Consider the following 15,863-nt stretch of genomic DNA (forward strand, 5'->3'; position numbering starts at 1 on the left):
TTTGACCCTTCCTTGTGCTAGTTTCCTCCTCTTAAATCAAGAATAATTTGAGTTAATAATCTTGCAATGCCAGTAGCTCTTTCTGTGATGTTCTTCAATGAAAGGCTTTGGGGCAAGTGACAAATACCAACATGAAAAGTATATACATGGTGGTGTTATGCACATGTATAGAATATTGTTGCCATTTCTGTCATAGTTACTAAATATGATGGGGAACGTCTGTTGCCAGTATCATATGCATAGTTAGCATCTTACATTCTACCTGTAATCATACATCCTACAACAGCGTTGCACAGACCTTTCCAGTGAGTCCCTAATTGTGATGTTTCATGCCTGGATAGCTCTTGTGTTGGAATGGGAGCGATCACTGGCAGAGCAGTCATTAACTTTATTTGATATTATTTGTGCTTTACATTAGGACGAAGGGTATTTGTTTGGAATTTCTTGCCAGCTGGATGTGTTAGAAGTGTGGACAGCTGTAATATGGTGCTGCAAGCATAAGAAACTGATAAGTTGTTTCGTTTGTTATAGCAACTGCGTGAGCTGATCGCTGAGCACAAGCCTCATATAGATAAGATGAATAAAACTGGGCCTCAGTTACTGGAGCTGAGCCCAGGAGAAGGTTTTTCTATCCAAGAGAAATATGTGGCAGCTGACACCCTTTACAGTAAAATTAAGGAAGATGTCAAAAAGCGAGCACTGGCACTGGATGAAGCCATTTCTCAGTGTACCCAGGTATCAATTTAAGTTTAAAGTATAATTGGATTCAATCGAATGGAAAGATCAGACATTGTCATCTTATATGTATATATCAAGACTAAACTGCTGTTTTATCTGGATTTTTCAACCTAATGGCCTGTGAATGTCCCTATCGCTGCTTATGGCATTGATTTTTCTATTTCTTGAGGGGTTATAATTTTATATATTGGTCAGTATTATTACTTCTGCAGTTGAAAAATGTTACTGCTTCTTAATTTTGAAGTAAAAAAAGGAACATTTGGTCTAAAAATGTGGGATTTTATTTTCACTTTATTCCATTTGATCTTGCTGGTCTGTTACTAGCTGATGCTTTGTTTGTATATGGATGTCAGTGTTGATAGTTAACTTGAGTATAGTTATATCTAGAACTTGACAGCCTTAGTTACAGTCTGTTACCAATGGAGCTCGAGGGGAGTTCAGTAGTGGTAATAGCGTTTGCTCTTTGTTGCAGACCCACAAGAACTTAATGTAAGATACGCTTGAACTGTTACATAGAAGTATTGCGAGCAAAGTTAGACCTCACAAAATGTCATTATAAGTATAAAATTCAGATCAAGTCCACAAAAGCTTCGCAACTTGGGTTCCTCAGCCTATGCAGTGAACCTCAATAGAGTATTGTTGGGTGTCACATTCTAGAGACTTTTAAATATTGGGTTAATTGTCATCAAACCCAAACTGAAATTCTTTTACTCAACCCCAAATTCATAAAAGAACTCAGTAAAACTGTGTCCATGAACCCATGCAAAAACCTGACTAAAAATACTTTTTTTCTATACTGCTGTTTTTATAGGAAATTCCCCTTTTCTCTGTTTGGTGGAAATTAAGTGCTATATTCTGCTCAGGTCTAAAATGCTAAATACAGAAATACACCCTTAAAGTTCTCATCAAGTCTATATTCTAAATAATTTTTGTCATAGGTCATTGTACTTGTCATATTCCTAGCCCCTGCAGACTGAGTTTAAGAACCTGAGGAAAAAAAGTGACATCAGATATCATCTTGCTTTTGAACTGTCCATAGACATTATATTATACTTTCAATCATTCTAAACACCTTCCTTATTCACACCTATGAAAAATGCCTGATTATTTAGATTCAGTGTTTTTCTTTATCATAAATGGTCAATCCTCCCCCTGTTTGGAGCTGCACATTTCAAAATCAAGACATTTATTTAGTATTCGAGTCCCTGCTTTGTATGTGGTAGACATTAACGTGTTGGACTAGCTAAGTACAGAAAGCAGGAATAAAAATGCATTCTTTGGTAACAGCTGGAATATAATCAGATGTTGAGAACATATTTAATTATTTATGCAAAACTTTAAGGTTCATTTTATATACATAAATGTATATGCAAACGGAAAAGCAAAATATTGTAATGCCCAGAACATAATTTTATTGAATGTCCTTTTTTTATTAAGATATGTAAATATATATTATCAGAGCTCTGTACTATGATGTCTGTGTCAATGTTTGTCTAGACAGTCCTGGAAGAATAATTATTTAACTCTTCAGGTTTTAAATTATATTAAATTGCATTTTGTATCAAAGGCAGGACATAACCTATAGCCAGAATGAGAGGTTGTACTGACTTGCATTTTCTTCCTTTTAAGTTCTAAAACACCTTGTCTCATTCATTGAAGTACGAGTACAAGGAGGCCCACTGAATGAACTGACAACAAATATAATATATGTGTCCTAAAATTAGACCTGAATATTGCCAATTTAATTTCAGGTTTTATCACTTTTGTAAGGTTTTGTTGCCACAATCAGTTTTTTTGGAAGTCTTGAACGTGGGAAGGCTACTTGCCTTTCATAACACAATTTGCTGGCTTGTATGGTATTCCTACTTCTAACAAAAACACTGAGTCCATAACATTAGTCACAGAGTCTGATTTGAAGTGGGTTGTATAGTGGGAAAAAGTAATTACATTTGTATTGCCTGTATTCCTTTGAATAGAAAGGATGTAGCTATTTGTTCACATAAGGTGATCTTGTTTTGCTGTGCTCTTTCTAGCACCCTTCTCAAGTGTAGTCAAGAGTGCTTTTTATAGGTCCTGGAGGATCATTAAATGCACCTACAATTAATTGATTTCTGTAATTTGAAAGGGCCATGGTGGTGAGATATTTTTAAGAATCTCTCTGGATCCAAATGCATATAGTAAAGGCTAACTTTGGACCTGTACCAAAGGATGAACTGTGTTAACATAGCTGTAATTGAGTTTCGGGGCACCTACCTGGGCTCATTGAAATGTGGGTGAACATAATACACACTGTTGCGTGCTTTTAGTTGTAGAAAGTAACGTACCTTTACTGCACTAACAAGCACCATCTGGATGCTAACAAACGTCTTTTTGAATGACCTTACATATCAAATCCTAATCAGTGCTTGTATGCCAGTATGTTGGTCCTGATATGAAAATGTATGTATTTAATATTAAGGTAAATATCTTTCTAAAAAGATGAAATCAGAAAGCCATGGGTCTCCAAAATAAGGTACAAACTACTGTATGAATTATGCAGGACTATATGCAAATAGATTCTGCCATATGTATCATATCTTCAGATGGAGTGTTTTAGGACTAAAGTCAGACTTCACAGTAAAATTCTTAAATCTGAGAGGAAGTACCATTTTGCAAGGTCGTTTTTGTAATTTAGGTATTAAAAGAGGGGAAGAACCACGAGGGGGGATATTGCAAGTGACACATCTATCTATTGGATAGAGATGTTAAATATGTTAATTTAAAGGACCTTTTTCCAAGAGAATTTCAGATGCCATTTTTCAGTTGTTGGGTTTTTTTAATTTCTCTACCACTTCTTTCTGTCCTTTACCACCCTTCCAGTTTCATGACAAGATAGATCCAACTCTGGAGAGTCTGAAACGCATAGTTGAACGTCTGAGGCAGCCACCTTCGATCTCAGCAGAGGTTGAGAAGATTAAAGAGCAAATTAGTGAAAATAAGAACGTGTCAGTGGATCTGGAAAAACTTCAGCCGGTGTATGAGACGCTTAAACAAAGAGGGGAGGAAATGATTGCTCGCTCAGAAGGAGCTGATAAGGATATATCCGCTAAAGGTAGTAGACTGAGGAAAGTCTCATGTAGTGGAAATGAAGCAAGCTGCAGCATTTAAAAATCTTCATTTTGGGTGACCACTAATCTGAAGATTGTGTTCTCCTGAAAAAGCTGCTAAAGATTTAATAAAAGCAAAGCATTCGTTTAAAATAATTTGTCATGGATATGACCTTTGTTTTATTTTTAAAGGCCATGTTGGTTGTTTCCACTTAATATTATAGGGAGTCCTGTAAAGAAACAGTTTTAGAGTCTAAATTTTGAAATGCACACATATGTTTCTGCTGTAGAACTATAGAGAGATTTATGACCAAGAATTGTTTGCCAAGGTAGTAATCTAGTTCCTTTGTTGTTTAGCTGTTCAAGATAAATTAGACCAAATGGTCCTCATTTGGGAAGACATCCAGACCTTGACTGAGGAAAGGGAGGCCAAATTGTTGGATGTAATGGAACTAGCTGAAAAGTTTTGGTGTGATCATATGGCTCTTGTAGCTACTATTAAAGATACTCAAGACTTCATTCGAGAACTGGAGGGACCTGGAGTTGACCCATCTGTAGTCAAGCAACAGCAAGAAGCGGCTGAGGTCAGTAGAAAGAATTTTGTTGACTTGAAGTATTTTATTTACAGTATGCAGAGAAAAGACAGAATTACTATGAAATACCACAGGAGAATAATTTTTTTTAGAGACCAAGAGGGATAATTGTATAGAAATTTACTATAATGATATCTCGAGAGTCTGTGTTAAATAACATGTATCAGTGCTTAATTGCAATGGGCATGCAACATGTGCCTGTCATTATATTTACATATCTGTTTATAAACATGTATATAATAAGCATGGCACTAAGACTTTTAGAAGTCATACATACTTTAGATTCCCTGAGTAATACGTAACATCTAAATGAAAGGTGTACAGATGTATTGTGCTCTATGTACTATGCTCCAAGCCTGTAATTATTTATGCTGATAGTTAAAGATTTGAAGGTTGAATGATAACCTCTGAAAAAGAAAACACTCTGATTAAAGAAATCCAATTTAAAACTTCCTGTTTATTTTTTCCATCTGATGCAAAATGACATGATAAACCATTGCTATAATTTAGACTGACGTCAGTTGATTTCACTCTGACACTGAAAGGGGATGCTTATATTTTAAGCATCCAATTGTAAGTCCAAGTGACTTTAAAGAAAACAAAGGTGGAATCCTGCCGTGTTCTATCTTGAAAGCAAGCTGTACATAGATTATTAAATTTAGTATTAGCAGTGTTGGATTTTTTTCTCTTTGTAGGCTGCTAAAGAAGAAATTGATGGACTACAAGAAGAACTAGAAGCAGTTGTGAGCCTTGGCTCTGAACTTAGAGCTGCTTGTGGAGAGCCTGACAAACCTATTGTCAACAAGAGTATAGATGAGGTATGGGAAATGCAGATGCTAACATCTGATAAGTTAGATGCTTGTTCAGCTGAAATAGATATATCCCCCTGCCCCCAACAAATTTTGAAAATAAAAATTTTGTGGCAAAAGTAAAATATCCCTGAAGCATTTGCGTTATAGTAAAGTTTGCTTTTCAGGTAAATGAATCTTGACTCAGATTAAAGTGTAAAGACTATTTTATTGATTTGTGGGTTAAAATTTTTGTAAAAGACAGAAAGGTTTTTTGTAAAAAATACTCACAGATTAATACAGTAGATGGCTACTTGTTGCAGAAGTAATGCTAGAATAAATTTCAGATGTCTCACTTGGCATAAACCAGATATATCTTAACTGGGACAATCCTGTTTGGATGACTACAGAGTATTTTTAATTTCTCCGATGTTCAGCAATGTACATTTCTTTTAAGCTACCTTTTTATAATGATGCAACTCCAAATTATTTAATAATATTATTTCCCATATTAACTACAGTCCCGATGTTTATAAAAATATTCTATAATCAGTATTGAAGCTTACAGCTTTTGTAAATCCAGTACCTCTAGTGTATTCTGAAGGAAACTAACTATGCAGTGATAGGGAGAACAAGAGTTTTAATATGGAATGAATATGAACTCTTCATGCTTAGTTTATTGGTGTTATTGATCAGCATGTAATTAGTGAATGCATGTTATACAGCAGTAAAGTTCTTTTGTCCATTGGAGTAAATTGCACTTGCTTGCAGCTCAATTCTGCCTGGGATGCCTTAAACAAAACGTGGAAAGAACGGGTGGATAAGCTTGTTGAAGCTATGCAGGCAGCTGTTCAGTACCAAGATGGACTGCAGGTAAGATGGTGTGATATACCTAAGCCAGTCTTGAGTCAATAGACTTTCCTGTGGTTGTAGTAAAAAAAGTCACATAATTGGGTAGGTGACAAGTAATGTATCACTCTGATTATAGTGACTGTTTTCTTCAGTAGGCAGGTCTTTTTTCTCAGGGTTGGTTAGTTTGTGGTTTTTTTGCATTAAAGAATAAATCTGTTGGGTTGTTTTCCTCATGTAGTTGTTTATATATTGCACTACGTTTAGATTTGAAATTAATGTCCCTTTGTTTACTGATAAAAGCAGAGGTTTTATGATACCACACAAATTCACAGTAATCTGGCTCACTTTTTCCTGTGATAGTACTTCATATGATAGGCAAGTTGAAGTTCTGACACATTTACGTGATCTGAAAGGAACAGAATACAGGTTCATATACTCACTTGCTGCTGTTTTCTTTCAGTGGAGGACAGTGAAAGAACTTCAGTTTTATTCCACCTTTTTTATAAGTCAAATATTGAATTTTGAATATTTTAAGAAAAAAATATTACTGACATAATGTTACTGAACCATTATATTAATTCTTAGTGTAACTTATCCAATTACAATACTTCAGATGATTATTCACTTTTTAAATCTGTAGGAAAATTTTCCAGCAGTTTTTTTTAAGATACCTTTCTCTGTATATGCTGTATTTTATTTTGGTTTTGCACATTTTGGCTTTGTGGCATGCCTCATCTTTTATCATTGAATGGCTAGAAGATTGAAACATTTGAAAAGATTCCAAACGTGGTCAGACTTTGTGAAACTATCTTTTTGCTCAGTGGAATTTTGTCTTTCTTGTGTGATAAAATCTTTAAAATCAGTTTCCCGTGACACTGAGGGCAGTTGCTTGTGCGTTCAGTGCAGATCAAGCAGCAGAACACTCCTTAAAAATAATGCAACATGCTTGTTTTCCAGCACACTCTCACTATGTATTTTTCTCCAAGCTCTTTTATGTACATATTGCGCAGAGCTTGACTTGTAGGGTTACATTAGGAACATTGCCATTGGTGCAAGTGCTTTGTATTTCCTGTGGCTGTACCTTGTACACACTACAAGCTTGCTACTTTGTGAAAGATCTGTATTTAAATGCCTTCTTATGCTCATTTCAGTAGACAATATGAAAAGTATTGTGGGCAGATTGTTAGCTGCAGCTGCCTATCCTGTTGAGCTTGTTGGGGGTAGTTCTCCTTTTCTCAAGGAGCTGTGTAGCAGTGGGCAGCTCCAACAAGCCATCCTAAGCCTTTCTCTGTAATGAATCACAGAGGGCGGGCAGGAGGAAAAGGGCCTAGCAGAGGTGTTTTTTCTCATATGCAATTACTCAGATTGATAAAGCTGTTCTCAATCTGCAAGTGGAGTATTCTTGAGGTTGTTCTACATTATATCAGGAGCAAAAGAAGTACCCACAAAGCCTCAGAACTGGGAAGACTTCATTTGGTTTTTTTAAAGTTATAAATGCATTATCCGATGGAGATTCAGTGAAGTTTGGTTACGGCCCTTCACTATCTAACATGTACTAAATGGGTCACGTTCCATGTTCGTTACACAGATAACGTTATCCTTCAAAAGAAGTTTGTTTATAGTCATCATTTAAAGTGTGTCATCATTCAGCTACCGCCTTCCATCTTTGCTCCAAAGGACTACTGAACAGAGTTTGTCTTTTATTTACCTTTCAGGGTATTCATAAAAATTGCTGATTTTACTCAAGAGGTAGAGATCATGAATAGTACTGGCAGAATATTACTGCTAACAGAAGTTCAGTCTTGCAGTATGTACATTCTTTTAACCATTACATGGAATATTTTAGTTAATATTTGATCCCTTGTATTGCAAAGAAACCTAGGTTTCACTGAAGAAAGCTGTTGTTTTTCAAAGAGCACAGCAATACTGTAAAAAATTCTGCTATCTTAATACAACTTTAAAAGATGACATTATTTCTCTGCTCACACTTCAGTTTCATACTGTGATTTTCAGGCAATATTTGATTGGGTAGACATTGCTGGCAGCAAGTTAGCATCTATGTCCCCAGTTGGAACAGATCTGGAGACAGTGAAGCAGCAAACTGAGGAACTTAAGGTATGAACTAGCAATTTATTTAATTTATATTTTCATCTGTCTGCATTTTTCTGTGTTTAGTATTTTGCTGTATTTTTCAAGAGTCAAAAGCAATTTTCAATTTCTAGTAAAAAATAATCTGTATGAAAATTTCAAATAAAATTTCATTGCAAACTTTTCATTTTAAATGTTTAAATAGTAGGCTATATATATAAAACAGGGATGTATAACGATCAGGGAATGTCCTTGGGTTTGTTGCTCACTTTTACTTTTTTTTTGGTTGTGGGCAGGTTGTTTAATCTATCTGTTTTATGATGTAACTTCAAATGAACCATGATCTTACGTATTTCAGAAAAACAGACATTTGCAAGCTATATTCAGACTGCTGCCCAAGTTGAATGTACAAGAGGGTGTTCTACTAAAGAAAATTTGCTTTTCAGCTCTTCTGAAGAATAATTCTGTTTAAAGGTTAAAGTTATTATATTATCACAATCACATGAGCTAGAAGTTACTCAGGATACATCCTGTCTTTTTTACAGACCAGGGGTATTATTGGAGAATGCTTTCCTATTGGGCATCTTTGTCATCCTCTGGTCACAGTTAGCGATACCTGCTAGAATAGTAAGACATTGTTGCATATTTTCAGTCAGCTGGGACTGTCTGAATTATCAGTGTCTTACAAGCATTTTGACAAAACCCTCAAATTTATGAAAGTTGACAGTGATGCATTAGTATTGGAAATATTGCTGTACTATGCTATATTCAAGAAGATCATTATTTGTGTTATATTTATTTGTATTCTTCTTCTGTTTACCATAGCAATTTAAGACAGAAGCTTATCAGCAGCAGATAGAAATGGAAAGACTGAACCATCAGGCAGAACTATTGCTGAAGAAGGTAACAGAGGAGAGTGACAAGCACACTGTTCAAGACCCTCTCTCAGAGCTCAAACTAATGTGGGACAGCCTAGAAGAAAAAATTATAAATAGACAGGTAAATAAACTTGAAGGTGGGGGCTTTATTCATGACTTAGATTTTTGAGTAAAGCTTTTTATTATGTATGATGTTCATATTAGTTTACACATTTATTCCTTTTAGTTTGGAAATTACAGAGCTATATAAAATAGAATTTGAATTTTACATTTTAATGAGTTGGTTTTATGGTTTTTAAACCCTTAGCAGTATGTTTTTGTCACTTCCTCTGTCAGCAGTGCCATGTCGAATCATTGTTACTTCATTTTGGTTATTTGATGACATCCTAAGTAGCAGCTGAAAACATGTTTCTATGTGCAAAACTACTACTAACTGCTGGGGTTTTTTCAAAAAAAAAAAAAAAAACCCAAACAACTTAATACTAAACTGTTTCAGTACTCTTTCATTAAATTATCAAAGTGAAAGAGAGATTTAACGATGCAGTTCTTTGAAGTGGGTTTTTTTTTCTAAATTAAATCATTTCACAGCAAAGGAGAGGTTTTAAAAAGATCATGCACCAAATTGCCAAATTGCATTTTTATTGAAATTATATTTTAAGTGACGAAAAACTACTGTCATATCTGCGATGAGAAAACTTTCAAGCTTTGCTTTGGTTACATGGGGTCTTCGAAGGTCAGGAATTTAAGCCTGGAATGTAAGGCTTTACAAAGGAATTGCTAACTCAGCTCTAATTATAAAGTAGTTGCTTGTGTTGGATAACTGTTTCTCCCTGATTTTTATGCTGTCATGCATGGACTCTGCTCTGGGTTACGGTGACTAATGGTAGTGTAAGCCAATTCAATAGCATTGTGAAACCATTTTATTGTTAATTTTATTTTTACTTAGCACAAGCTGGAAGGTGCCTTGTTAGCCTTGGGGCAGTTCCAGCATGCCCTGGATGAGTTACTGACGTGGCTGACGCATACAGAAGACTTGCTGAATGAACAGAAACCTGTTGGTGGAGACCCCAAGGCTATTGAAATTGAACTTGCCAAACATCATGTATGTAGTTATAATGAATATTAACTGAAATGTTCTTTTGATGTTTATCTTAGTGATGAGTCTTGTAGTAAAACTTACTGATAAATAATTCTCTATAGCGATTTTCAAGATGCAAGTTATAGCTGAAATGCAGGCTTGGAGTAACTAATATCTTTCCTCTTACTCCTCCATATTCCTTTCTTCCTTGCATATGCCATGCAAGTGGCATAGGTTTTTGCCAAAAAGAGCAGCTTACCCTAGTCTCCACCTTCATTCACCTTCATTTGACCAAGGGAACTCAAAAGTTACTGAACGTGCTATTCACCCCGAAGCAATAAACTTCTTGGTTAGTTCTGTTTAGGCCAGGTCTCACAAAATGCATGTGACCATTGTGCATCTTTTGTTCTTGTTTCTTCTGAGAAAATAGTGATTTGTGTTTCTGAATTCTGCAAAATTTTATCTCATTTGGGTCCAACTAACGTGGAGAATGCTTCTCTGAAAGTCTCAGCAAACTTTCAGGGTATCCATGCCCCTATCTTTCTCTCTGATACATATGATGTAGGGTTAATTTTTTACTTTTTGTTTTATTATTTTTACTGAATATTGTGACTTTGGAGCCCCTGGAAGAATGCATCCATTGTGCCTTTATTCTGAAGAGTACCCCAGGAGCAAGAGATCTTCTCTAGCTCTTTGTGAGACTCAGTGCTGTTCATGATCATGTGTTCTTTCTAGGCCTGAAGATTTCAAACCAGCCTCATAAATCCTCTCCTTTAAATCTGCCACGTAATTTTTGGCCTGCATGTGATGTAAAAAGTGTTCAGAGTCAGTTTGGGACTTAGAGAGAATGGATTGAAATTGACAATACACAATAATTAAGGCATTTTCATTGTTTGTGTTAATGTAGCTATGCAGCTTCTGAAGCCTTTTGTGTGGTCAGCTGGAACTTGAGCAGAGTAAAACATCTACATGCCCTGTGTGACTACTGTTAGAAACAGGCCCTTCAAAAAAAAAAAAAAAAATTACAAATACAGCTGCCACTCCATGAACCTTTTCTATTCTTATCAAACAGAAGTGATTTACTACTGAAGAAGCATACAGACATTGTTTATGACTTCATCTACCTTCAGTGCTGAAGGAGTTCAGCAGACACATGAACAAATCTATTTCCTTTTCATAAAACATAATTTGTAGGTTAGAAAGTTCACACAGTAGTGCATCCTGTGGTAGCCTGGAAAAACATCCATCTCTTGAATAACTTTGGAAAGAATAGACCTTGTTCTTAGTGAGCCTCAGCAGGAAGGAAGGAAGAAGATGCATCTGCTTCTTTGAATATCCCTTTTTTTCACCCTGTTAGGAAAATAAGGAATATCTTCCAGTGCTTAGCTTAGAAGAATTAAAGCAAACGTAATGCATGTTTTGTATACAAGGGCTACTTGTGACTTGCTGTTTCATCAAGTGCTCTATATAGTTTATTTAAAAGCTCCTTTGTATTTAGCTTTAAATTTTTCCATATACTAGCATTTTGAGGGAGGTGAGTTTGAACCAGACCCTGTGCAAGACAGCACTCATAAACTTGAATTTCTTAGAGTACATTTCATTTTTCCAACCATTTTGCATATTCTCTTTTCCTATTCTTTATATCTGGTGTTTTAAAGGGTTTTTTTGTTTTGTTTTGTTTTTTTTTTTAAAAAAAATCTGTCTGAAAACAGCATCGTTTTCCTAAATGTACTTTTGCCTTTTATGGCTTTACTGTGGTTGGAGATAACAGGTTTTCAACCAGATGGAAGGATTTCTTGTGGTGTTAGTATTACAATCATTTCCCAGCTTTTAGCACAGCTGAAGTGTCCTGGTGGCTTGACATAACGGGAAAACGAACTGTAGACCTGAAATGCATAATGAGATGTCGTGGCAGGCAGGTTGTTGTGTGGCACAGCAGGCACATAGTATTCTTGCTCCTCTCCCTACTCTCTTAGACTGCTGCTCCACAAGCAGTTGGTACTACAATATATAATACTGTTTTCACACCTTACCCTCAAACCCAAAGAAAAATCCTATTAAAGTATGTAGTAAATTAAGGAAAGTGAAGAAATAATTCTTAATAATAATTCTAGCAGTACCAGAAACCTTTCATAATTTCAGAAAGAAATATATGTATTCAGAAGGAATATATTATTTTTTCCAAGGTATAAAAATAAAATGTAGCATTTTGGCAGAATGGTCTGTTACTGCTTTTGATTGAAGAAACCTTAGTTATTAGCTTTAATTGCTAATACCTGTGCTGATATTAAACTATTGCCTTGTCACTGGATTAGAACTAGCTCAGTCACTGTAATTACCTTCATCCAATAACTTATCAACATGGCCAGTAATACTTGCTGTGTTACAATTGTAGGTGCTACAAAATGACGTTTTAGCTCATCAGTCTACAGTGGAAGCAGTTAAGAAAGCAGGAAATGACCTGATTCAATCAAGTGCTGTTGAAGAAGCAAGTAATTTACAGAGCAAGTTGGAACTTCTGAATCAACGCTGGCAAAACGTGTTGGAAAAAACAGAACAAAGGAAACAGCAGCTGGACAGTGCCTTGATCCAGGTGAACAGGAAATGATCAAATAAACAGATAACTCAAAAAAAGTGGTTTTTTTACATGAAGTACATAGATACATGTATTAGAAGTTGGCCTAAATTAAAGTCATAACACAGACACTGCTGAATTTGGAGAAAGTTTGAATCTAGCTGTATCTTCCGCAGCTGGCCACTGTCTTTTATAGTGCTGAATTGAGACTTCAGCTTTTGCCCTACATATTTTAAAAGCAAGAAACTTCTGTATAGATACGTTATTCAGGGAAAACATTGATCTCACAGTTGCTCATTTAGTCTGCTTTCAAGATTTCCATAGGTTTTGGTTTTGGTTTTATCATTTAGATTGGGTTTAGCTAGAGTAAAGTTTGGTTTGTTTTTTTCCTTTGGTTTTCTTTTTCTTTCATTTGCTTTGATTAATGTAAATATCTGATTAAATGTGTTGCTAGTGTACTTCTGTCTCTGAGCTAGTATTAGAATGGACAACATTTAAGTAAGCTCTAAAATGATATGGTATAATTTAGGCCCAAGGTTTCCATGGTGAAGTTGAGGATATGCAGCAATGGCTGACAGACACTGAACGTCAGCTGTTGGCATCAAAACCTGTTGGAGGCTTACCAGAAACAGCAAAAGAGCAGCTTAATACCCATATGGTAAGTATCAGTATTAGAATGCTTTGCAAACTACGTTTCAGGACTATCTATCTTTCAAAAGCGTTTATGGTAAATACAGAGCACGTTCTCTATATTGCAATGTCTGTACAGGATCTTAAAAAATTTTAATAGCCTTCAAAACAACACTGTTATTTTTAGTGTAGGAAAAGTAGTCATTTCAGAGATGCCCCAAACTGAACCGTTAATAGTGTTCAGACAGAAATAAAAAAAAAACCACTTTGTGTCCTTATTCTCAGAAAGAAAAGCAGGTGTTTACAGATTTTTCAGTGATTCCTATTCTTCTTTTCTCTTCTGTTCCCAGAACTACGTTTACGCTTTTTCTAAGATACAAAGATGAATCTAAAAGTGACCCACATTCATTGGACCTTGAATTAAGAGACTCGATCCTTTATTCTTTACCTAACCAAAGCTGACATTAAAATCACTGTTAGCACAGATGTAATAAGGACTACTGTCTCATATAGACACTCTGCTTTAATTAGAATTGGGAAGCTGATCAGGATGCCTGAATTATTCTCTTCCTTCCCTTCCTTTCTCTTTAAGAAACATTCTGTGGATTTCTCCACCCCCATAGAACCATACAGCTTTGAAAAAAAGACACTTAAGCTTGATCTCTTAGCTCAAAGGAGGGTGGTTCGTACTGCTCCAATTATAAAATCATGCTGTGCTTTTAGGCCAGGCCATAACCTGAAACCCGGTGATCTGAACTCCTGACCTCCTGGCTCAATTGTAAGAGTGGTATTTACTGAACTGTCCTTGAACTCGAATATGCCCGATACAGTTTCCATTAGAGTGCTGCACTGTCATAGCTTTAAAAATGAGATTTTTTTCCAGAGTTTTTCTAAAGGTCATTGCCCACCAATTTGGGGCACTTTTTTTTTCTTCTTTTTTTTCCTCCAAATTTTACCAGTAACTATTTTTGAGAAGGAAAATAATTTACGGTTTTAAAATCAGTTATGACAGGAAACTAGGACAAAACAGAGAAACACCCTGTGGTTTTTAATTCCCCCAATCCTTCTCTTTTTGTCTTAAAAAGACGGACAGACAGAAAAAATAAGGCAAAAAAAAGCCTCCCCCCCTCCCAGGGAGAGTGGCGCATAATCACAATTCCATGGGATTCAGTGGAGCTTCTTCTGTGTTTCATCCTGGACTTAAAGTCAGATCAAAACCAAAAAATTTTCCGTGGAAAATTTCAGGGTTTTCTTTGGTACATTCTTGTACTATGCAAATCCACAAGCCATTTTCTATACTTCTTGCACTTACAGATAGATTATTTAAAGAATCTTTGAACTGAATGTAGTATTACAGTTGGAGCAAATGTGAATGTCCCCTATATGTATAATAATTTCCTAACTGTACCTGTACATTTTAACAGACTGATACTATGCTGTGGGCCATCATGTAACTGCAGACATTGACTTGTTATCCTTTAATGTATATAACCCTTAAAAAATAGGACTTGATTTCAGTTTAGTTAAACCGCAGTGGATCTGTGCAGATATATGTAAATTCTCTGAAATGTTGAGTCCACTTGTCCTGTTGAGTATTATTTATCGTAAGTTCCAAATTCAAACTTGCCCCTAAGTAATACAAACCATGTTAATTTGTGACGTGAAACTGGAGAAGAAAGTTTTGGACTATATTTTGATTTGTTTCTCATTGGAAATAATGAACCATCTTCTTAAGGTCTGTTTCTACAGATATGAATTAAAAAGCCCTCAACCATAATCAGTTCACAAATGGAGTTAAGATTTGGCAGCATTTCCAGCTAAGGCAGCTCCAGGAAAACAAAAGATAGGAGGAGGCATTACAGGACACCAGCAGCAAGGGGACTTAAGAGGAGGCCTCTTCGGCTGTCCCAGTGCTGCTCAGAACATCCCTCCCCTTCTCTTGAAACAATCATTTTTCTCAGTTCCTCCTTTAAAATAACTTTGGGTGTCCCTACCCTCTTAAGAGTGGTACTGTACTACAGAATTAACCACTGTGATGAGCCCCTGTCTTAGACTGTGCCTAGCCCCAATGTTTGGGGCTACTCCTGCTTTGCTGTGTTTCACCTGTTCTGTGTTCCTTATGTTTATTTCTGACGGGTTTTTGTGCTGCAGTAAAATAAGATGCTCTGGGGAGTTATGGAAACCAGAAATAGTGTAGGGAGTTGGGAACACAGAAAGAAAGAGGCTAGGTGACACCACTTGTCTTAGCCCTCAGAAAGAAAGCAAGGGAGCTTTTTGTGCTGTTAAAATCTTAGCTCAAGGCTGAACCTGCTTCCTGCTTTGCCCTCCTCTGTGATCAGGTACAACCCTGTGTACAGTATCTCTTAACCCAAAGAAAATATTGGGTTTGGGCTCTTGTCCTGGGAATGAGAGGAAAAAGTTCTGTTCCTCCTATTTGCAAGCCACTTACTGCTCACCTCCTGGAAGATGTTCCTCGTTTGGGAGTCTGCAGCAATTTTGTTGGTTCATTTTGGATGCTCTGTTACAAATATTGTACATGCCCTTCTAAGTCAGAGGG

The 15,863-nt window shown here is 36.1% G+C and overlaps 1 protein-coding gene across 17 annotated transcripts in view; it reads left to right on the plus strand.

The window, feature by feature from the left end:
* DST (dystonin) overlaps positions 1-15,863 on the plus strand; it is a 309,801-nt gene that overhangs the window by 259,035 nt on the left and 34,903 nt on the right. For all 17 annotated transcript variants that reach the window (XM_049819450.1, XM_049819456.1, XM_049819454.1 and 14 more), the window contains 10 exons: positions 532-735; positions 3,598-3,829; positions 4,182-4,408; positions 5,113-5,235; positions 5,977-6,078; positions 8,071-8,172; positions 8,971-9,144; positions 9,970-10,125; positions 12,497-12,694; positions 13,206-13,334. In XM_049819450.1, coding sequence (XP_049675407.1) covers positions 532-735; positions 3,598-3,829; positions 4,182-4,408; positions 5,113-5,235; positions 5,977-6,078; positions 8,071-8,172; positions 8,971-9,144; positions 9,970-10,125; positions 12,497-12,694; positions 13,206-13,334 — 1,647 coding nt within the window. The remainder of the gene's footprint in view (positions 1-531; positions 736-3,597; positions 3,830-4,181; positions 4,409-5,112; positions 5,236-5,976; positions 6,079-8,070; positions 8,173-8,970; positions 9,145-9,969; positions 10,126-12,496; positions 12,695-13,205; positions 13,335-15,863) is intronic.

The sequence above is a fragment of the Accipiter gentilis genome, chromosome 16 (assembly GCF_929443795.1).
Source record: "Accipiter gentilis chromosome 16, bAccGen1.1, whole genome shotgun sequence".
Lineage (NCBI taxonomy): Eukaryota > Metazoa > Chordata > Aves > Accipitriformes > Accipitridae > Astur > Astur gentilis.